General features: G+C 41.8%; 2 protein-coding genes across 2 annotated transcripts in view; both read left to right on the top strand.

Annotated features, from left to right (window-relative positions):
• LOC121383599 (thyrotropin-releasing hormone receptor-like) overlaps positions 1 to 25,361 on the top strand; it is a 134,637-nt gene that overhangs the window by 72,736 nt on the left and 36,540 nt on the right. The window contains exon 2 of the mRNA XM_041513690.1: positions 6,571 to 6,638. The gene's annotated coding sequence lies outside the window, so the exon portion shown is untranslated. The remainder of the gene's footprint in view (positions 1 to 6,570; positions 6,639 to 25,361) is intronic.
• The window catches only part of LOC121388172 (glycine-rich cell wall structural protein 1.8-like), a 10,846-nt gene continuing 8,353 nt past the window's right edge, over positions 22,869 to 25,361 (top strand). Inside the window, exons 1-2 of the mRNA XM_041519423.1 lie at positions 22,869 to 22,874; positions 24,319 to 25,361. The exon at positions 24,319 to 25,361 is cut by the window's right edge and continues 259 nt beyond it. Of these exons, the coding sequence (XP_041375357.1) occupies positions 22,869 to 22,874; positions 24,319 to 25,361 (1,049 nt within the window). The remainder of the gene's footprint in view (positions 22,875 to 24,318) is intronic.

Here is a 25,361-nt window from a genome sequence, read left to right as displayed (position 1 = left end):
GCCCATTGGGCTATTTCTTGCTCCAGCCAGTGCACTACGACTGTTATATCAAAGGCCGTGGTTTGTGTTATTCTGTCTGTGGGATGGTGCATATAAAAGATCCCTTGCTACTAATCGAAAAGCCAATATCTGTGTGGTCGTTAACCATATTCTCGACGTCATATAATCGTAAATAAAATGTGTTGAGTGCGTCGTTAAATAAAACATTACCCCCCCCCCCCCCCCCCCCCCCTTTCCTTCCCTATATACATGTTTGGTAGTAATGGTAATATGAATAAATGTTGTTATCCAGATTCGGGCATTTTCATTTAATTCAGGCAAAAACCAGCCTGCCCCCTACAAAAATGGTAGCCCGTATGCCTATGCACGCGATTTAATAGCTGAGGACACATCCCGTAGTATTTATTATTTGAGAGAATTTGTATCCATCATGGACAGCCACCAACAGTTTGTTGTTATTAGGTTCACCCCACTTACACCTTGCGTAGTTACTTGGTACGGCGTTATACGCATCTGTATGAAACATTTCATGCCATGGCCTCGTTTTACAAAGTGATCTTTAGCGCTAAGATCACCTTAAGTGCATAACATCCTTAATGCATCTAAGGTGATCTTAGTGCTAAGATCGTTTCGTAAAATATCGTTTAAGTTTTGCATTAACCATAGTTTGACACCCAATAGCCGATGTATTTTTTTTTCATGATGGGGTGTCGTTAAACATCTATTCTATTCTATTGATTCGTAAAACCTTTACAACATGTTGAATAGCAGACATTTGAAACTGAAATTAGTTGTTCAAAACCTAATAAATTCCCTGTAATTGATGAAATGTGAAGTTTATAATGTGACCATGCAATAAATATAATAATAATAAAATTTAAAAATATAAAAAAAAAAATAATAATAAAAAAATAAAAAAATGAAACGAAATAAAATAAAATAAATTAGAATAAAATAACACAAGGAAAAAAAAAAGAAGGAAAAAAAAGAAGAAAGAAATTGCACCCCCCCCCCCCCCCCCCCCCCCCCCCCCCCCCCCCCCTTCCATTTTGGGTAAGAACAACTCGTGGTTCTTTCCAAACAGGAACTATTTTTCCGCCATTAGTGTTTAGTAACTTTCATGTTAATTCGTGCATCGTGCTGTTTTGTGATGGCTCTCCCTCCGAAAATGGCAATCAGTGTCGGAGTAAATCTGTAAACTGTGCTAAACTCATTTTACAGCGTAGTAAACCAGCAGAAAGCGCTACGCGATTTTAGCGCCAAACGTTCTTAGTAATACCAGACGAGATACCGCGGGTCGTCTTAATGAAATAAACAAACACATGCACGCGCAGTTTCACATCGCATGTTGCCTACACGAATAGAATAGATGTTTAACGACAACCTAACCCGAGTACTCTGATTGTAACTTGGAGGCGGGACGTAGCCCAGTGGTAAATCGTTCGCTTGATGCGCGGTCGGTCTAGGATCGATCCCCGTCGGTGGACCCACTGGGCTACTATTTCTCGTTCCAGCCAGTGCTCCACAACTGGTGTACCAACGGCCGTAGTATGACTATCATGTCTGTGGGATGGTGCATATAAAAGATCCCGCGACAGCGGGTTTCCTCTCTCAATATCTGTGTCGTCCATAACCATATGCCTGACGCCATATAACCTTCCTTCCTGACTGTAACTTAGTGTAAGAGAGCTAGACGGACATTGGGACAGTTGTTGGTTAAAAACGCTCTTTTAACAACTGACCAAATATCCGTCTAGCTCTCTTACAGTCAGAAGAAGAAGACGTTTGTTTTATTTAACGACACCACTAGAGCACATTGATTTATTAATCATCGGCTATTGGATATCAGACATATGGTAATTTTGACTCTTACAGTGAGAGTACTCGGGCTAACGACAACCCAGCACGAAGAATAGATCGGTTATTAACTATGGTATATGAAAAACATTAAGTAATGAACCTCATCAATGTAACGAATCAAGAGTTAAATAAAAACACAGGGTAAAGAACTGTGCAAAAACTACAAATATCACAGATAGATAAAATTAAAATGTACAATAAAAGTCAGTATCACAAAGAAATTGTAATAAAAGTTCTGGATGGAATCGAAATGATTCCATCACATTTCTTTGACCAAATATATATTTTCTAGTTTCTTTGAGATGATGGCACCAAAATGTGGCGGCGTACCGTCAAAGTATACCGGCAGTGCTCACACTGAGGTGGAGGATCCTTCTTCAGAATAAATGAATGGGTCAAGTATGTATGACCGATGCGAGCACGACACCAGACTATTTTATCATTCCTGGGCCCGCGCTTATAAAACTTTTAGAGTCCAGACTGAATCTGAAATGACGTCACACGCATGTAGTTTGTATGGCGTTGCCATGACGTTACTGTCTAAGACTCTTATTGGAGTCTCGAGTCTAGACTATAAACGTTTTATAAGCACCAGGCCTGCACTGCCTGTAGGAGGACTGCCACTCTCATAAGACCGGATTGACAGCGTGAAACTTGTTCGCAACCGCACCGTTCCACTCTATCTTGCCAAATCGAAAAGATAAATTGGTTAATACTTTGTCTGAAATCAGTATGAGGCACACCAACTCTGGCATGAGGCTGCCTAAACGAAGAGACCAGACACACACAGTCGGGGGAAAATTAAAACTTTCACAACCACCTGTTACATATGTTAAATCAATACATTCATCTGTCGTGGAACAGTGGGTATGGGGTGGGGTGGGGTGGGGGTGGTGGATGGACGCTTTTCTATGTTGTTGTATTCAGAAGGCTTGGAATGACGTATTTAACACCTGAAATTCATTTTGTTTTCACTCAGGACAGCATCCTCCGAAGAGGGCCTGACATGTTTCGGGCCCTAAACAGTTCCACCCCCCCCCCCCAACCCCCCGAGGTATCTACATGGCAGTACCCCCCCCCCACACACACACACTTTCAAGTACACCACGGTAACCTCCCCCCCCCCCCCCCCACACACACACACTTTCAACTACACTCCATAGGCCCGGAGAGATATTAAACTCAGTGTTTGTGTACTTTTATTTTCTTCGTTAAAAAGTGTAATACCGTTAAAAAATAAACAATTATTAATCAGTCAACAATCAATAATCGGTCAGTCAGTCAGTCAAGCAGTCTGTCTGTCCATCTGACTGTCTATCTGTCTCTCTGTCTATATGACTGATTGACTGTCTGTCTGTCCGTTCGGCTGTCCGTCCGTCTATCCGTCTATGTATGTATATACGCATACATATATACATAATATATACCAATACATTTCATTTCAACTTATTTTCGTGCTTATATCTAATTAAGGTTCAAGCACGCTGTCTTGGGCACACACCTCAGCTATCTGTCAAGGACAGTGGGTTGGTTGTTAGTGGTTAGTGAGAGAAAAGAGGGTGTAGTGGTCATACACCTATCCATTGAGTCGTTAAAACTTGCTTTGTGTGGGAGCCGGTACCGGGCTGCGAACTCTGTACCTACCAGCCTTATGCCCGATGGCTTAACCACGACACCACCGAGGCTGGTTACCTATACATATACATCTACATATACAACATAAAATAAACAATAAAAATAATGAATAATGATAACTCGTAATAACTTGGGAAGATATGACCTAATCGTATGTCAACAAGATTACATTCACTGAATATTCAAGCACGGCTTTCTTGGGCACAAATCCCGACGTCGATGGATGGGTTCTGTTCAGGACGGCGCGGGCACGTTGTCAGTTTGCCTTGCGTTGTACATCTCGTGGTTAAGCAGACGATGTCACGGAATAATTAGCTCGCCTGTTGTCTTTGGGAACGCCTGCGTAATTGTTGTGTACTTTGTAAATATTTTTCTCCAACAAAACATTTCAATTGAAGCGAACACAGCATACACTTCACATATTCGATTTCACATATTCAGTTTCCAATGGTTACCCATTATCGACAGCGTCGAACTGAGTCGTCGGCCGAGCAAAGAAGTTAATTTGGACATCCCCGTCTGTAAACACATATTTGTTTTCTTCCCAAGTCATATTGCTTAAGCCGATCGCGTCTCGTCGGAAATCAAATCCTACTACCCGGAAGTGGCCCATTTGAACTGAAGAGAAATAGCGACTCGCTAACGATTATAGATAACGGCGTTCAGTTTATTTTAATCTACTTTAATGAGTTGTCGATCAGGCATCTACAGTGAACTGTTCACACTTCGTTCTAATTCCATGGACACGCCCTCCTTCTAAAACAACAGTAAACACTCACCCAGGACACCCTCTGAATCCACCATTGCAACAAGTGTTGATGATAGCGCCTGATCCAACATGACTTTCAGTAACACGGGCCGACCTTGGTGGCGCAGTGGTAAGCCATCGGACTAGAGGCTAGTAGGTACAGGATTCGCAGCCCAGTACCGGCTCCAACCCAGAGCGAGTTGTTAAGGACTCAATGGGTAAGTGTAAGGCCACTACACCCTCTTCTCTCTCACTAACCAACTAACCAACTAACAACTAACCCACTGTCCGGGACAGAGAGCCCAGATAGCTGAGGTGTGTGCCCAGGACAGCGTGCTTGAAACATAATTGGATATAAGCACGAACATAAGTTGAAATGAAAATAAAACAACAGTAAACACCCACCCAGGACACCCTCTGAATCCACCACGGCAACAAGTGTTGATGATAGCGCCTGATCCAACATGACTTTCAGTAACATCTGTTTTTCTATTGATTTTGTGGGTTTTCCACAATTTAAAAAAAGAGAAATGTTTTATTTAACGACGCACTCAACACATTTTATTTACGGTTATATGGCGTCAGACATAATATGGTTAAGGACCACAGATTTTTAGAGGAAACCCGCTGTCGCCACTACATGGGCTACTCTTTCCGATTAACAACAAGGGATCTTTTATTTGCGCTTCCCACAGGCAGGATAGCACAAACCATGGCCTTTGTTGAACCAGTTATGGATCACTGGTCGGTGCAAGTGGTTTACACCTACCCATTGAGCCTTGCGGAGCACTCACTCAGAGTTTGGAGTCGGTATTTGGATTAAAAATCCCATGCCTCGACTGGGATCTGAACCCAGTACCTACCAGCCTGTAAACCGATGGCCTAACCACGACGCCACCGAGGCCGGTTTCCACAATTTAGACTGTTCAGTAATTTCCACACCCTATGTCAAATAATCGTCCGTTTTATCTTGTTATGTAAGTTCAGCGGGACGTTAAATTTTGTTTTGCTTAACGACATCACATTTATTAATTAATCATCGGCTATTGGATATCAAACATTTAGTAATTCTGACACATAGTCATCATAAACAAAAACCGTTACATGTTTTCCTAATGCAACAAGAGATCTTTTATATGCACTTTCCAACATACAAGAAAGCACATACCACGGCCTTTGATCAGTTGTCGTGCACTGGTTGGAAAGAGAAAAAGCCCAATCAGTTGAATGGATCCACAGAGGTGGTTCGATCCTGTGACGCAACCACCTCAAGCGAACACTCAACAGACTACGCTAAATCCCGACCCCTTGACGGGACGTAGCCCTGTGCAAAGCGCTCACCAAATGCGCGGTGTGTCTAGGATCGATCCCCATCGGTGGGCCCGTTATGCTATATTCTCGTTGCAACCATTGCACCACGACTAGTGTATCAAAGGCTGTGGTATGTGCTATCATGTCCATCAGAAGAAACATATTAAAGATGCCTTGCTACTGATGTAGCTAGTTTCCTCTCAAAGACTATTACAGAATTATCTAATGTTTAACGCCTAAAAGCCGATGATTAGTAAATCAGTGTGCTCTAGTGTTGTTGTTAAACAAAAGAAACTTTAACGTTCACTGGGTAAATTCCGCATACTGTCGTTTCATTTTAACTTATTTTCGTGCTTATATCCAATTAAGGTTCATGCACGTCTGTCCATCTGACTGTCTATCTGTCTGTCTACTATCTGTCTGTCTATATGACTGATTGTCTGTCTGTCCGTCCGTCTATTCGTCTATGTATATATGTCTGTCTGTCTGTCTGTCTGTATGTGTGTATGTATGTATATACACATACAGTACATATATACATAATATATACCAATACATTTCATTTCAACTTATTTTCGTGCTGATATCTAACTAAGGTTCAAGCACACTGTCTTGGGCACACACCTCAGCTATCTGTCAAGGACAGTGGGTTAGTTGTTAGTGAGAGAACAGAGGGTGTAGTGGCCTTACACCTACCCATTGAGTCGTTAAAACTGGGTGGGAGTCGGTATCGGGCTGCGAACCCTGTACCTACCAGCCTTATGTCCGATGGCTTAACGACGACGCTACCGAGGCCGGGTCGTATACTGTCTAACAATGTGGTTGAAGCTCGATGTGTGAGGAGAGACTATAAGTATGATTGTCTTACTATTTTTATCCTACTGGTTTTTAAATGCTCAACTCCTGTTTTTATGTTTAGTTTTCTCCTGACGATGTCAGCATTTAGTTGACGAAACGTTGAGATTTTAAACTTGTGGTTTTAAACAGAGACTTTACTTTTATTTTCTTACTTTCAGTCACGAGGGAAATGGATTACATAAGATCGAACTGATTGCAGGGCTGTAATAGACTTTATAGTGACTCGGTAAGTTCTTTACAACTGGGAAATATTTACGGTTTTCAGTAATTATGTCAGTGATTGAGATATTATTTTCGCCATCAATATCACACCTTGTTTAGAAGCAGCCTTATATACAGTTCCGACAGTCGGGGATAGAGCTCGGTCGGTAGAGTGCTCGACCGATGTTCTTTCATCGTAGGATCGAATCACCTCACTTGACCCGTTCTATCATTGAGTGTTTTCCCGTCACAACCGGTGCCTCTTGCCTGGCATATCAAAGGCCGTGATATGTGCTGTCCTGTCTGAGGGAAAATGCATTTAAAAGATATCTGGCTGTTAAAGGAAAAATATAACGTGTTTTTTTTCTCTAAGACTCAAAAATTACCAAAATGGTTGACATCCAACAGCCGATGATTATTAAATCAATATGCTCTAGTTGTGTCGTTAAACAAAACTTTTACTTGTTGCATTGCGCATGCTTCTACAAATCATTTACACTATGACAATTAATTAGTCGGACGTGTTTGGGTTACTAGAGAGATTTCGCAACCGCGCCATAACCGTTACGGATATCGATAGCTAATCATATTGGGTCGAACTGACAAAACCTGATTATGTCTTACACGCGTGTAACTACATACATTTACAAAACATAAACACTAGAGCTGGGCTGTATTGAATTTTCAGGTTCAGGTTCAGTATCGGTATTTGGTATTTTGGGGTGATACAATACCGATACCAATATCGAGTGATATTTTCAGTATACTCAGCTTTTAATGCATGCCCGAGTTAAGTCTCACCAGCTAATTTCATCTAAATAAAATTACATTCCATACATACACAAGGCCCTCCTCTCTTTCTTCTTTTCAGCTATTTTGTGTTCGTGAGATATATTGTTAGAGCTTTACTAAATGGCGTAAAACATTTTTCAACACCGAAATTTCGGTATTTTCAGATTTGTTCGGGATGATAAATCGGTATTGACATGATATCGATACCGAACGGTATATACGGTATACCGCCCAGCTCTAGTAAGTTTATTTTGTTTAAAGACACACTGGAGCACATTGATTAATTAATCATCGGCTATTGGATGCCAAAAGCTCTATTAAACACCGGCGTTTAGGAAAAACAGTCTTCGTAAATTGGGCAACATGATTCGATAACTGTACTAATGGAATCAGTATCCGTAACAGTAACGGTGTGATAGCGGAGCATCTCTACTACTGTTATATATATACTCTTCAAAAGAAGAAACGCAAAACCACATTGTCGTAACATTTGGAGAATTGATTTAATTATTGAATGGTGAGTCCGATAATTACCAAATGTTGCAGGATTGTTCACAATTCACTCTAGTCCATTGTGAGTAAGTGATAGGACACACCACCAAGGTCAAGGTCATCTGGAGTCAATACCGGGTGTGGCCTCCGCGTGTGTTGACAACTGCCTGGCACCGCCTGCCCATTGAAGCAACCAGAGTACGGATGACGTCCTGGGGGATGGTGGCCCACTCGGTCTGCAAGGCTGCTGCCAGCTCGGGCAGGGTCTGGGGCTGTGGTTGTCGCTGTCGGAGGCGTCGATCCAACTCGTCCCATAGATTCTCAATTGGGTTCAAATCCGGTGATATCGATGGCCATGGAAGGACATTAATGTTGTTGTTCTGTAGGAAAGCCGTTGTGAGACGTGCTGTGTGAGGCCTGGCGTTGTCATGTTGGAACACTGCGTTGGCCATAACTGGAACGATGTGTGGCCGGAGGATCTGGTCAATGTAGCCCTGTGCATTCAGGTTGCCCTGCACGTGGACCAGGTCAGTTCTGCCAGTGTGTGAGATGGCTGCCCACACCATAACACTACCCCCGCCGAATCTGTCCACTTCCTGCACGCAGTTTGCCGCATAACGTTCACCACGACGCCCTTACACGCGACATCTTCCATCATGACGTCGGAGCAGAAATCGGGACTCGTCACTGAACCACACCGGTCTCCATCGCAGTTGAGGCCATTGTCGATGAATCGGAGTCGACGGTGCTGTGGTGTTAAGATGACACCTCGAACTGGACGTCTGGCACGAATTCCTACCTCACGTAGGCGGTTCCGTACGGTCTGGTCGGATATCCTGCGCAAACCTGGTATTGCTGCGGCTGTGGAGGTGGCAGTAGTCAATCGTTCCCGAAGGTGGCGTACCCGGATGTAGCGGTCCTGCCCGGGGGTAGTGACCCGTGGTCGGCCGGATCTAGGGAGGTCACGTGTTGATCCATGTTGCTGGTAACGGTCCCACAGTCTGGAGATGGTGCTTGGGGACACATGGAATGCCCTGGCAACGGCCGTTCTGGATTCGCCTGCGTCTAGTCGGCCGATGGCATTGTTTCTCTGCGGTTCACTGAGACGTGGCATGTCCTGGATTGTCAACTGTCGGCCAGATACAGAGGCCAGGCAAGCGAACACCCTGCACTTTTATACTGTCGGTGTTCATGTTGCACGTGCAGACAACGCACGTGCAGTGGTGACATGGTTTGCACGTGGCTGCGTTTTTGCGAATATTCACATTTTGGAACTTTATTGTACAGTAGCTGCGTTTTATCGAATGTAACCGTGGGAATGTGTTTGGGACATGCAATGACCTTATATTCACAAAGCATGAACCGGTAGGAAACATAAAATCGGAGTTATAACCCATTTGTACCCTTTTGCGTTTCTTTTTTTGAAGAGTATAGAAAACCTATTGGTAGTTCTAAACCAAATAACTTCCGGCTGGGTCAAAGTTGGAGGTGCACTCAACTTTTGATGGAGCAGTTGATACCACAAGTCCTGTCACTGGTGATATATATGAGTGTGTTTATTGTAAAAATATTAGTTTAATCAGGGTAAAATTGTATGCAATTCATCTAGTACCACTGTGTCAAGTAGCCTTGTGCTTAAAACATGTATGAGGCACCTGTAAAAAAACAGTACTCAAATTTTGTGCAGAACTAGTGATAGTCATAGACGATACCCGTTATCTTTGAAATGAGCAGTTTAAATTTAACCGCCATTTTTTTCTGATTCCCTTTAAGGGTGAGGGGTGGTAGTATTGATATCCGTGGTGTTTATGTCGATTGATACTCTGCAAGTAGTTTTAGCCACATGTGTTACAGTTGTTGTCTATGGGATTTGATTTGGTGGTATACACCCTTAAGGCAGATCGTTGTCACAAGTCAGCTCGTGTGGCCGTTGCTTACATGTGAGGATACAGCTAGAGTTCACTCTATGCAACAGATCGTCAATTCGACAACTAAACGTTCGAAAAATATACATATGTTACTATTTTCGTCTGAAATGAAATAACTAAGCATTGTGATAGTTATACATTGGATAAATGTCTTACAATTAGAAATGTTAAAGCTTGTTTTGTTTAACGCCACCACTAGAGCACATCGATCTACTATCGGCTATTGGATGTCAAAACATTTGGTAATTTTGAAATATAATCTTAAAGATTAGCAGCAAGGGATCATTTATATGCACCACCCCACAGACAGGATAGCACATACAACGTCCTTTGATACATAACAGTCGTGGTGCACTGGCTGGAACGAGAAATAGTCCAACGGGACATCGACGAGGATCGATCCCAAACCGACAGCGCATCACGCGAGCGCTTTACCACTAGGCTACGTCCTACTCCTGTATATTGATAAATGCTTTACCTTTTCTTTTCTTTTTTTCAATTTATTTTCGTGCAATTAAGATTCAAGTACGCTGTCCTGGGCACACACCTCAGCTATCTGGGATTAGTTGTTAGTTTGTTAGTGGTTAGAGAGAGAGAGAAGAGGGTGTAGTGGTCTTACACCCATTGAGCCCGTAAGAACACCGCTCTGGGTTGGAGCTGGTACCGGACTGCGAACCCTGTACCTAGCAGCCTGTAGTCCGATGGCTTAACAACTGCGCCACCGAGGCCTTACAATTAGAACTGTGTGACTTCTAAACAGTACCCCGGCCTCAACAACCGCTATATACAACACGCGCCTCATATTTTCCCCGATCGATCTCAACAGGTAAACTAATTTCATACAGGGGACGGGCTGAACAAACACCATCACACTTCAGGTGACACCGAGTATTGCATTCTTTACTAATAGACGTGTCTAGAGTGCTTCTTAACGATATCTAACGGTACTTAGCGCTTGAAACCTGGGCCGAGTTCGGCCAGACCGAACAGGAAAAAAACGTCGGCGTAACAGGTTTATGCGCTTCACTTTAAACCAAACGGTCATGTCGGAAACCAATCAAATAGTTGGCGAAAAGTTTGCTGGCTGAACTTAGGTAGGACTGATATGTTGCCGGTAACGTTGAGTATTTCGTAAAAGACTTCAGGGTGATACAGTTCTCATAATGACGTCATTTTGTCAATCAAAGGCCGTGGTATGTGCTAATCTGTCTGTGGTATGGTGCATATAAAAGATCCTTTGCTACTAATTGAGAAATGTTGCCGGTTTCTTCTCTTAGACTATATATGTAAAAAAATACCAAATGTTTGACATCCAATAGCCGATGATGAATAAATCAATTGCTCTAGTGGTGTCGTTAAACAAAACAAGCAAACAAATAAATTTGTCAATGCTGGGGTGACGTCAAACAGTCATTCACTCATTCATTAATTTTGTCAATATTTGTGTTACTGTTGCTGTCACCATCGCACCGGTGGCCTCGGTGGTGACGTGGTTAAGCCATATGACTTAAGTTAAGGCCGGTAGGTACAGGCTTCGCAGCCCGGTACCGGCTGCTACCCAGAGCGAGTTTTAACGACTCAGTAGGTAGATGTAAGACCAGTACACCCAACTTGTCTCTCTCTCTCTCTCTCTCTCTCTCTCTCTCTCTCTCTCTCTCTCTCTCTCTCTCTCTCTCTCTCTCTCTCTCTCTCTCTCTCTCTCACTAACACCACTAACAACTAACCACCAATCCACTGTCCTAGACAGACAGACAGATAGCTGAGGTGTATGTGTGCCCAGGACAGCGTGCTTGAACCTTAATTGGATATGAGCACGGAGAGAAGTATAAATGAATGGATGGAAGGAGTGTTTCCGTGGATATTTCAAAGCGGTTAAAGAGGTGTAGAATAATATCTAAATTTTGGAAACTGCCATTTAAGTCAATTTCAAATACAGTGGATAAATACAAGGGGGGGGGGGGGGATTAAAACCAGTTTTAAGGCTGCATATATATATATTATTATTTTCACCATATTAGGCTACGATAAATTTATTTTAATAAATAAGCTGAACAAATTAATATTGTATCTTCAATATAAGTATTATTGCTTTAAAACGTAATAATGAATTAAGAAAAAAACAAAAAAACCCGTGTTACCAAATGACATGATAGTCATATTAAGAACACATCATACAAATTAATACAATATGCAAACGATCTTATTATTTATCTAAAGGGTATTTCCTTTCGTTTCGTTTCCGCGTATTGTAAATTATTCTATTTCTCGCCACCAAATGAAGATGCATCTATATTCAATGATCCTGTTCGCCCAACTCGTTGTTTCAATAGTGGTTGTTACTAAGAGTTAATTGCGATACGAAACCAATATAAATGTCAAGACAGACGCTTCATCCATCAATGGTCGCCGTGCAAATATGGCAGTCTAGGCTGCACGATGTTCTCATGCACAAGGCTCACTTGAAGACGGGGAAGGGGGTGTGTGTGTGTGTGTGGGGGGGGGGGGGGGGGTATTTCGCTCCGTCAATTGAGTGCTCGCTTAAGGTGCTTGCGTCGCAGGATCGAACCACCTTGATGGATCCATTCAACAGATTAGGTTTTAATCTCTTTCCAGCCAGTGCACCACAAATGTAGCGGGTTTCCTCATATTGTCTACGAGTCAGAATTACCAAATGTTTGACATGCAATAGCTGATGATTAATTAATCGATGTGCTCTAGTGGTGTCGTTACACAAAACCAGCTTCTTCTTGAAAGAAAGAAATGTTTTATTTAACGACGCACTCAACACATTTTATTTACGGCTATATGGCGTCAGACATATGATTAAGGACCACACAGATTTTGAGAGGAAACCCGCTGTCGCTACTACATGGGCTACTCTTCCGATTAGCAGCAAGGGATCTTTTATTTGCGCTTCCCACAGGCAGGATAGCACAAACCATGGCCTTTGTTGAACCAGTTATGGATCACTGATCGGTGCAAGTGGTTTTCACCTACCCATTGAGCCTTGCGGAGCACTCACTCAGGGTTTGGAGTCGGTATCTGGATTAAAAATCCCATGCCTCGACTGGGATCCGAACCCAGTACCTACCAGCCTGTAGACCGATGGCCTGCCACGACACCACCGAGGCCGGTAGCTTCTTCTTGAAGACCAGATATCATTGGTAAAGTGACAGACCCTGGTTGTTAAATAGTACGGCGAATATTTCACTATTACAGAAGGAAGGAAGGAAATGCCGTGATCATTGAAATCTGACAATATTTATATCTGGTCATCCTAGTATTTCTCTAGCCAGTGCACCACGACTGGTACATCAAAGGTGGTATGGGGAATGGGAACTATTTTAACGTGCCCACATCCTTACGGTTTGGGCACGCCCACCATGGATTCGGATTCTGGCATAGTCAGTCCACGATTCCATGGCGGGTGGGGGGGGGGGGGGGGGGGGGGGGGGGGGGGGGGGGTAGGTGGTATGTTGTATCCTGTCTGTGAGATGGTGCATAAAAACGATCCCATGCTGCTAATCGAAAAGAGTAGCCCACGAAGTGGCAACAGCGGGTTTCCTCCTCAATATCTGTGTGGTCCTTTTAACCATATGTCCGACGCCATATAACCGTAAATGAAATGTGTTGAGTGCGTCGTTAAATAAAACATTTCCTTCTTCTTTCCTAGTATTTCTAATAGAGCGAAATGCATTTTTTTGTTAAAACATTTTTAAATGCACGTACTTCAGAGAAGTAAGGTTACGGACACGAGCTTTAGTCTATGTGTTAAGGGTTTGTCACCGTTTTAACGTCACCGACATTAAGTCTTGTTTCACTCTATTGTAACTTTATCCAGATGTGTCACAGGTTTGTAGATTAATCAAACTCAGTGTTCGTTTTTCGCAGTTTAAAACTAGGTCCTGCGACTTTAAAAGTCCAACTATACTTTTTTTTTGTTAATATTGAAGTATGTCAGTTTCTCTCTCTCTCTCTCTCTCTCTCTCTCTCTCTCTCTCTCTCTCTCTCTCTCTCTCTCTCTCTCTCTCTCTCCTCTCTCTCTCTCTCTCCTCTCTCTCTCTCTCTCTCTCTCTCTCCTCTCTCTCTCTCTCTCTCTCTCTCTCTCTCTCTCTCTCTCTCTCTCGCTCTCTCGCTCTCTCTCTCTGTATGTGTGTGCGTGAGTGACACGAGTTTCACAAAAAACTATTTATAAAAGGACGTGTCCCAGATATTTTTTTTTATTGCAATGACTCATATAATATCATTTTAGTATACTTATTGTAGCATAACGTCGCTCCTTCTCTCAGCTGATAACATACATGTAGTATGTTACTCACGAGTATCGTATGGCGGAAGCCACAGGTAGCTGCGACTGTCTACCGACTGAGAGACGAGACCAATTAACCAATTGGAAGGCTGCTTTAGTGTCTAGGAAGAGTGTGCCTTGACGGAGCCTTTTTTTCTAACACCTTTCCATCATGTATTAGTTAACTGTACTAAAATAGCTCATCCAGTTTTGTTTTTTTAATCGCGAGCAATTACATTATTGTTCAATAACCATTCGCCGTTTTAAGTAATCGGTTAAAATACTAGTACTTACAAGTTCAGTTTTCGCCATATCGACATCTCAAGACGGAGATAACGGTAACCTATTTGAATTTCGTTATATTTTTATTACAGTGGAGATGAGGTTTGTTTTATCTAAGGCAGTTGATGATCTCTGTTGAGTGTGAAACGCAAGAGTTCGTCCAAGCTGAATCTTTGTGCTTTGCATTAAAATGTTAAATGAGGGACGCTTCAACAGCAAGGGGGCGAGACGTAGCCCAGTGGTAAAGCGCTCGCTTGATGCGCGGTCTGTTTGGGATCGATCCCCGTCAGTGGGCCCATTAGGCTATTTCTCGCTCCAGCCAATGCACCACGATTGGTACATCAAAGGCCGTGGTATGTGCTATTCGGTCTATGGGATGGTGCATAAAAAAGATCCCTTGCTGCTAATCGAAAAGAGTAGCCCATGAAGTGGCGACAGCGGGTTTCCTCCCTCAATATCTGTGTGGTCGTTAACCATATGTCCGACGCCATATAACCGTAAATAAGATGTGTTGAGTGCGTCGTTAAATAAATCATTTCCTTCGTTCCTTCCTTAACATCAATGATACTTATTGTTCTTAATATAATGGATTATACTTTATTACGATTATAATATTTTAAATATAAATTTAGAAAATTTTAATAAATATGTCACTATTTTAAATCTTTTTTATTTTTTCATCTTGAAAAATATTAAATGTTGTTGTATAGAATACGTTATCAGCAGTAACCGGTTGTGTAAAAGAAATGTTATTTAAAGTAAAACCATCACACTATTAATTTGTGAACATAAGTAAAAAGACAAGTTTAATATTCCGTTGTTTCTGTATCTGCAGCATTGTTTCCCCATGTAGTAAATCGCCATCGATTACTAATAATACATGATTTTATTTTGTTTTCATTTAAAAGCACCAGCCTCCCTTACGTTAACGATATACGCTATTCCCCACGTGCGTCACGTTTGTTTTGACGCAACTTGTACAGACACACCAGTAGATTGTTCGTACACCACGCTGGGGAACTTGACGCAATTTGTAACGACATACCAGTAGGTTGTTCGTACACCGCGCTGTGGAACTTGACGCAGTTTGTAACGACATTCCACCAGATTGTTCGTACACTGCACTGGGGAACTATTTAACTCTCTGTTTGACAGCTTTCTGGGTTAACAAGAGGCGAATGTGTCCGTCAGGTGACAAGCGAGATCACTGGTGTCACTTTCTCTCGCGTGAGATGAACGAACTGATCAAATCATCTTAGTAATCTAGAGCAAGTTGAACGAATATTGATAGATTCATCTTAGTAATAGAATACATCTAGAACATGTTGAACGAGTATTGATATAATCATCTTAGTAATAGAATACATCTAGAACATGTTGACCGAGTATTGATGGAATCATCTTAGTAACTGAATACATCTAGAACATGTTGACCGAGTATTGATGGAATCATCTTAGTAACAGAATACATATAGAACATGTTGAACGAGTATTGATATAGAATCATCTTAGTAATAGAATACATCTAGAACATGTTGACCGAGTATTGATGGAATCATCTTAGTAACAGAATACATATAGAACATGTTGAACGAGTATTGATATAGAATCATCTTAGTAATTGAATACATCTACAACATGTTGACCGAGTATTGATGGAATCATCTTAGTAACAGAATACATATAGAACATGTTGAATGAGTATTGATATAGAATCATCTTAGTAATTGAATGCATCTAGAACATGTTGACCGAGTATTGTTGGAATCATCTTAGTAACAGAATACATATAGAGCATGTTGAACGAGTATTGATATAGAATCATCTTACTAATAGAACACATAGAGAACATGTTGACCGAGTATTGATATAGAATCATCTTAGTAATAAAATACACCTAGAACATGTTGAACGAGTATTGATATAGAGTCATCTTAGTTATAGAATACACCTAGAACATGTTGAGCGAGTATTGATGGAATCATCTTAGTAACAGAATACATATAGAACATGTTGAACGAGTATTGATATAGAGTCATCTTAGTAATAGACTACACCTAGAACATGTTGACCGAGTATTGATGGAATCATCTTAGTAACAGAATACATATAGAACATGTTGACCGAGTATTGATGGAATCATCTTAATAATAGAATACATCTAGAGCTTGTTGACCGAGTATTGATATAGAATCATCTTAGTAATAGAACACATTTAGAACATGTTGAACGAGTATTGATAGTCATCTTAGTAATACAATACATCTGGTATAGGAATTAACGTGCACAGTCAGCGCAAGCTCTTTTAGTGCACGCCTTTCATGGGCACAGGAGCTTTTACGACTCAATGGGTAGGTGTAAGACCACTACACCTTCTTCTCTCTCACTAACCATTAACAACTAACAACTAACCCACTGTCCTGGTCAGACAGCCCAGATAGCTGAGGTATGTTCCCAGAAGAGCGTGCGTGAACCTTAATTGGATATAAGCACGAAAATAAGTTAAAATGAAATGAAAATGACATACGTAAGAAAATCTGTTTATTTACACCCCTGATTCATCAGCTTCAAAGTTTACAAAAAACACAAAAACAACCCCAAATCCACCAACAAACAAACAAACAACACACAAAAACCCCCACAACAACTAAACAATATACAACAACTGCGGCATGGAATATTACAGACTGGCATTCTCTTGAGAAGTTTGACACGAAAGGAAAGTGTCATTGATTTCAGCTGAGTTTGTATTTTGTCGACCACGCATAACAATGATCTGAGTTTGTATATTGTCGACCACGTCAAGGGTCGGGTATAATAATGATTTCAGCTGGGTTTGTATTTTGTCGACCACACATAACAATGATATGAGTTTGTATATTGTCGACCACGCCAAGGGTCTGGTATAACAATGATCTGGGTTGGTATATTGTCGACCATGCCAAGGGTCGGGTATAACAGTGATCTGGGTTGGTATATTGTCGACCACGCATAACAGTGATCTGGGTTGGTATATTGTCGACCACGCATAACAATGATCTGGTTTGGTATATTATCGACCACGCCAAGGGTCGGGTATAACAATGATCTGGGTTGGTATATTGTCGACCACGCCAAGGATCGGGTATAAGAGTGATCTGTTGTAAAATTTGGATCAACACGTTCTGGTGCACTAATCATTAACGAAGAAACATACCGGATCTTGTGTACACAGAGAACAGATAAAAAGTCATTTCAGACTTAGATTGCCGACCGCATGCGACGCTGAAATTTCATTTTTTATCAGGTAAACAAAAACACATTGAACAAACGCGCGCCAAGATTTAATATGAACTGTGTTCAGTATAGGCTGAATGGAGTGAAAAATGAGAATTAGGTTTAAATAAAAGCAGAACTGGGGGAGTCAACTACGTGAAGTATAAATCTAGCTTAAGGCCAACACACACGGCGACACTTGTCCTCTCTCTCCAGCACCAGTAATAGTGTTTCGTGTATCTCAATGGTAAAGCGCTCGCTTGATGCGCGGTCGATTTGGGATCGATCCCCGTCGGTGGGCTCATTGGGCTATGTTTCGTTCTAGCCAGTGCATCACGACTGGTATATCAAAGGCCGTGGTATGTACTACCCTGTCTGTGGGATGGTGCATGTAAAAGATCCCTTGCTGCTAATCGAAAAGAGTAACCCATGAAGTGGCGACAGCGGGTTTCCTCTCTCAATATCTGTGTGGTCCTTAACCATATGTCTGACGCCATATAACCGTAAATAAAATGTGTTGACTGCGTCGTTAAATAACACATTTCCTTCCTTCGTGTTGTTCTCGCTCAGCTACACACAAACGACTGTTAAAACAAGAAATCATTAAGTTGTGCAGTGAGTCAAGCATTTGTTGTTTGTTAGCGTCAAATAATAGTAAAAGTCAATCTTTTGATGTTGTTCTGGCCTCGGTGGTTTCGTGGTTAATCATCTGCCATAAGGCTGGTAAGTACATGGTTCGCAGCCCGGTACCGGCTCCCACCCAGAGCGAGTTTTAACAATTCAGTGGGTAGGCGAAAGACCACCCACTGCACCCTCGTCTCTCTCATTAACCACTAACCAACTAACATCTAACTCACTGTCTTGGACAGACAGCCCAAATAGCCGAGGTGTGTGCCCAGGACAGCGTGCTTGAACCTTAATTGGATATAAGCACGAAAATAAGTAAAAGGAAGAAAAGAAAGACACCAAATAACCGGAGGATAAAGAGGTGTTAATGAGTCAAATAAAACAGTTGTAATATTATAGAATTTGTGCTTAGTAGGAGCGTGTAGGATCGATCCCCATCGGTAGGCCTATAGAACTACTTCTCGTTTCAGCCAGTGCTCTAAATATTTGGTATGTACTCTTTTGTCTGGGGGATGGTGCATATAAAAGATCCCTTGCTGCTAATCGAAAAAGAGTAGCCCATGGCGTGGCGACAGCGGGTTTCCTCTTTCACTATCTCTGTGGTACTTAATCATATGCCTGACGTCATATAACCATAATTAAGCTGTATTACATTGTTAAAGAAAATATTTCTTCTTCTTGTGCTTTCTAGTTTTCAAGTGATGATAGATAAGTTAACCGTATTTGCAAATGTTAATAGATCAGTGTCTCTTAACCGCTTAAGGGGGGTGGATTTAGCTTAGTCGGTTGAGTGCTCGCTTGAGATGCTTGCGTCGCATGATCAAACCACCTCGGTGGATCCATTCGGCTGATTGATTTATTTCTCGTTCCAACCAGTGCACCACAACTGGACAAAGGCCGTGGTATGTCTTTTACTCTGTGGGAAAGTGCATATAAAAGATCATTTTCTGCTACTCTCGAACCACTAACGAGTTACACTCGAATTCCAAAATCTATACTAGCTCATTTACCATTCGACCGACCGTTCAAAATTGCGCCTAATCACTCAACAAAACTGCGCACCTTTTCTCTTTTGATAAATCGCTCCACTCAAAATTCCATAGCACCCAAAACCCATCCGCCTGCTACCGATTCAATCGGACTGCTGGTGCTCCCTTGCACCTGCCAGTGCAGACGGTCCCTTCTCCTCCCCCCCCCACCTTTCCTGTCTTGGACAGAGAGGCCGGCCAAGGCCGGCAACTGTGCCCACGACAGGCGTGCGCTACAACAGCTTGCTCTGAACGTGCACGTAAAACCCTTTGACCTTGACCTTGACCTTGACCATTAGGAAAAAATGTAGCGTGTTTCCTCTGATGACTACGAGTCAGAATTACCAAGTGTTTGACATCCAATAGCCGATAATTAGTTAATTCATTAATTCATTCATTCATTAATTCATTAATGTGATCCAGTAGTGTCGTTAAAACAAACTTCTTCTTAACCGGTTAGGTTCGTGGTGCAGCTCAGTGATAGAATCTCGCCTCAGGTGTGATGGGTCGTAAGTCTGGTCGTAAGTTTGATCGTTCCTGTCGATATGTCTGTATCGTTATAACCACCTGTCCTTGACTGGAGTAGCGAAGCACATGGTATGTGTCTACTGTCTAAAGGTTCTTTGCTGCTTTTTCGAAGGAGTAGCATACGTGTCTGACGATAACATGCGCTAATCTACTCACCAGTAATACATGTTCTACTCACCAGCAATACATGATCTACTCACCAGTAATGCATGATCTACTCACCAGTAATACATCTCCTACTCACCAGTAATACATGATCTACTCACCAGTAATACATGATCTACTCACTCACCAGTAATACATGATCTACTCACCAGCAATACATGATCTACTCACCAGTAATACATGATCTACTCACTCACCAGTAATACATGATCTACTCACCAGCAATACATGATCTACTCACCAGTAATACATCACCTACTCACCAGTAATACATGATCTACTCACCAGTAATAGATGATCTACTCACCAGCAATACGTGGTCTACTCACCAATAATACATGGTCTACTCACCAGTAATACATGATTACTCACCAGCAGTACATGATCTACTCACCGGCAGTACATGATCTACTCACCAGCAGTACATGGTCTACTCACCAGCAGTACACGGTCTACTCACCAGCAATACATGGTCTACTCACCAATAATACATGGTCTACTCACCAGTAATACATCACCTACTCACCAGTAATACATGATCTACTCACCAGTAATACATCACCTACTCACCAGTAATACATGATATACTCACCAGTAATACATGATCATCTCACCAGTAATACATCACCTACTTACCAGTAATACATGATCTACTCACCAGTAATAGATGATCTACTCACCAGTAATACATGATCTACTCACCAGTAATACGTGATCTACTCACCAGCAATACGTGGTCTAAAACACTTCTACTGCTTCTGTAAACAAAGGAACGTGTGAATGTTTACACGGGGTGCAGGTAATAATTCTCAAGGTATTTACAGAAATATCGCCCAAATTAGTTCGAGGGTGAATTACTTGTAATCACTAGGGCTACTGGCAAGTAAATAATACCCTACGAATTGTTTTTACAAATGACATTGTGTGAGCGCACCCTTGACAACATTAACTGGTTTGGGGAGCATTGTTGTAATGTTCGTATTTCCACCTGCCAGTTATAACGGTTTAACTGATTGGTGTTTCTCATTCAAAGTGCTCCGAAGATTTTACAATTAACTTACTTGAACATGTGTTCCTGTTTTTCACTCGCTTTTGTTAGACGTACATTAAGAAAACGCGTATACAGTTCGAGTAAAATAGACTTCCTTAAGAAACAAACTAATTGCATTATTTATTAAAGAAAAAAACCTATACAAATTGGCTATATGTATGCAAATTAAAGACACCAAAAGACACCAAATTAAAGTATGTAGAACAGTTATGATAAAACGGGAAAGGCAAAAGTTATTGGAGTCAAAATATACGATGATATGGTTTCATTTGATTGTAAACTATTTCCGTCACTGTATCCATTTTAGGGGCGGGACGTAGCCCAGTGGTAAAGCGCTCGCTTGACGCGCTGTCGGTGTGGGATCGATCCCCGTCGGTGGGCCCATTGATCTATTTCTCGTTCCAGCCAGTGCTCCACGACTGGTATATGAAAGGTTGTAGCATGCGCTATACTGACTGTGGGAAAGTGCATATAAAAGATTACCTTGTTACTAATGGAGCGGGTTTCCTGTATATTAACCTGTTAATATTACCAAATGTTTTTGACATCCACTAGCCGATGATTAATAAATCAATGTGCTCCAGTGGCCTATTTCTCGTTTTAGCCAATGCACCACGACTGGTATATCAAAGACCGCGGTATATGCTATCCGGTCTCTGGGGAAAGTGCATATAAAATATTTAAAAATATTTTTTTTTTTTTTTTTTTTTTTTTTTGCACCTTAATTATTATTACAGGCATGGTGGGTGGTTCGTAATATTTTGCTATGCATACTTGGTAAATGTTGTGGATGAGGGCGATATAAAACTACTACATGACCCTCACCCGGCGCCTTTACAATCGATTGTGGAAGTATAAGAGAATGTCCGAGTAACTCTCCATTCCTAAAAAAATAATGGAGACGAGACCCGCTAAGGCCGAGTCCCATTGTTTTTCTGGAATGGAGAGTTACGAGGATATTCCCCTACTTAAAATTCACCACTAAATAATAATTTTATGTGAATATAATTATGTTAGCATGGAGTTTAACACCAATGATTTTGGTGGGTTAATTAAGTAGGGTTTCATTTTTGGAGAAGGCCTAGTAAGTTGTGTAACTTGTGCCTAATCCATTTGTTCTTTAAAAAGCAATATAATATGTTTCAATCAGTAGGGTTTCATCTCTCCATTTCTGAAAAAAATTAATGGATCGTTGAGACAATACTGTGACTTCGCAGGTGTATTTTAACATCCCTTATTCTTTACATCATCTTCAAGTTGTCAGTCGTGTGTTGAACTGTATGAACTGTACGGACCGAGACTGTACACTGTGAACCAGACACCTGTTAAAACACACCGGCTGTCTTCAGGTGAGCGGTCAATACAATACAAATACTGGCCTCGCTAGTCCACTGGCTGGAACGAGAAATAGCTCAATGGGCCCACCGACGGGAGTCGATCCTCGACCGACGGCGCATCAAGCGAGCGCTTTACCACTGGGCTATATCCCGCCCGTACAGTGAGAGGAAGCAACGTTTTGGCCTATTTACTCCACCTCAACAGTCCACATGTTCAGATGTTTTGCCTTGGTGCTGTTGTGGTTAAGCCATCGGACATAAAGCTGGTAGGTACAGGGTTCGCAGCCCGGTACAGGCTCCCACCCAGAGCAAGTTTTAACGACTCAGTAGGTAGGTGTAAGATCACTACACTGATTTCTCTCTCACTAACAATTAACAGCTAACTCACTGTCCTGGACAGACAGCACAGATAGCTGAGGTGTGTGTGCCCAGGGCAGCATGCTTGAACCTTAATTGGATATAAGCACGAAAATAAAGGTGAAATGGAGGTGAGCAGTCAATACAATACAATGCAATACAATACAATAAAAATACAATACAATACAATACAATACAATACAATACAATACAATACAATACAATACAACCTTTATTGCAACCATTACATGTTTGCACTGGTTAAGGAGATAGATTCCCATTAAAAAAGAAAAGAAAAAAAACAAGCGCATGAGCTAGTTATAACAACAATAAACAACAGAGTTCAGTACACTACCTAGGCACTCAGCAGTATTAGACATGTCTAGTTAGCCTTCTTCAAACTGACATCAGTGTCAAGTAGTAAAATTCTAGAGTACTAGTAATATATTCGCGGGGGAAAATGTTCATGTGCACCAAATGAAATGGTTTCAACCACCCGTCAAATTTGTAAATGGAAAGTTTAAAACAAAAACAAAACGTGACATCATAATTTTGCAAATCTTGTCTTAATATTTACGATTGACGTATAAATAATTTCTTGAAAACGATTTGATTGTACCTCGATTGTACAATCGAGGTGACAATGGATCCATCAATAGATCGCGCAAGTAACAATCGATCGCGTTGTGCAGTCAATAGATCCATCGATAGATCGCGCAAATAGCGATTGATCGTGTTGTGCCGTCAATGGATCCATCGATAGATCGCGCAAATAGCGATTGACCGTGTTGTGCCATCAATGGATCCATCGATAGATCGCGCAAATAGCGATTGACCGTGTCGTGCCATCAGTGGATCCATCGATAGATCGCGCAAGTAGCGATCGATCGCGCTGTGCCGTCAATGGATCCATCGATAGATCGCGCAAACGTTCTGTTAAGCCTACCGCACACGAGAGCTGTCAGCTGAGCAAAAAGTTACTTGAGACATTTTTCTCTATTGATAGCTCATAGTAATTTCACAGGACACCATGATCTAAGTGCTGAGCTAGTTTGCTTTCCGACTGTCACAATGACGTCACTCTGGCGCAATTTTCGTGTTCCCAATGGTCCACTGGCCAAAAATATCAAACACGATAGATATTTTGCTCACGACCACGCGAGACGAAAAGAAATCTGGAAAATCGTCCGCACATGAGAGCTATCAACTGAGCAAATGCTATCAAGTAACTGTTTTTCTCAGCTGATAATTCTCGTATGCCTACCGCATTGAGTAAAGCCATAATCGTATGAAATGAAAGTTTTACATCAAAGCTGCTGTGTTTATTTCTATATATATAGTGCATCTACCGGTTGTGTTTTCTCAGAGTATTTTTTTTTTACTATTCGTTATTATACAACTTTAGAAAAGCTGTATATTTTGTAGAACATATGGTAGGGTGGGGTACTGAATCGAGCTTCTTCTTTCCATTTGCCTAATAATGAAAACCCCCCAAATACACAAAAGAATAAACAAAGATCCATAACCAGTGCATGTACATTGTACAATACTATTGATATAAATAATTTAATTCAGGAGCATACTGGTGGTGATCATAATGGTGATGATCATAATGGTAGTGATCATACTGGTGGTGATCATACTGGTGGTGATCATACTGGTGGTGATCATAATGGTAGTGATCATACTGGTGGTGATCATACTGGTAGTGATGGTGGTGATCATACTGGTAGTGATCATAATGGTGGTGATCATAATGGTGGTGATCATACTGGTGGTGATCATACTGGTGGTGATCATAATGGTAGTGATCATACTGGTGGTGATCATACGGGTGGTTATCATACTGGTGGTGATCATAATGGTAGTGATCATACTGGTGGTGATCATAATAGTAGTGATCATAGTGGTGGTGATCATAATGGTAGTGATCATAATGGTGGTGATCATAATGGTAGTGATGATAAAGGTGGTGATCATAGTGGTGGTGATCATAGTGGCGGTGATCATAATGGCGGTGATCATACTGGTGGTGATCATACTGGTGGTGATCATACAGATGGTGATGATACTGGTGGTGATGATACTAATGGTGATCATACTGGTGGTGGTCATACCGGTGGTGGTCGTACCGGTGGTGACCATACCGGTGGTGGTCATACTGGTGGTGGTCATACCGGTGGTGACCATACCGGTGGTGGTCATACTGGTGGTGGTCATACTGGTGGTGGTCATACCGGTGGTGGTCATACCGGTGGTGATCATACCGGTGGTGGTCATACCGGTGGTGACCATACCGGTGGTGGTCATACCGGTGGTGGTGACCATACCGGTGGTTGTCATACCGGTGGTGATCATACCGGTGGTGGTCATACCGGTGGTGGTCATACTGGTGGTGGTCATACCGGTGGTGATCATACTGGTGGTGATCATACTGGCCGTGGTCATACTGGCCGTGATCATACTTGTGGTGATCATACTGGTAGTGATCACACTAGTTGTGATCATACTGGTGGTGTTAATACTGGTGGTGATCACACTAGTTGTGATCATACTGTTGGTGATCATACCGGTGGTGATCATACCGGTGGTGATCATACTGGTGGTGATCATAATGG

The sequence above is a fragment of the Gigantopelta aegis genome, chromosome 2 (assembly GCF_016097555.1).
Source record: "Gigantopelta aegis isolate Gae_Host chromosome 2, Gae_host_genome, whole genome shotgun sequence".
In the NCBI taxonomy this organism is placed as follows: domain Eukaryota; kingdom Metazoa; phylum Mollusca; class Gastropoda; order Neomphalida; family Peltospiridae; genus Gigantopelta; species Gigantopelta aegis.
This window is presented reverse-complemented; position numbering and strand designations above follow the sequence as displayed.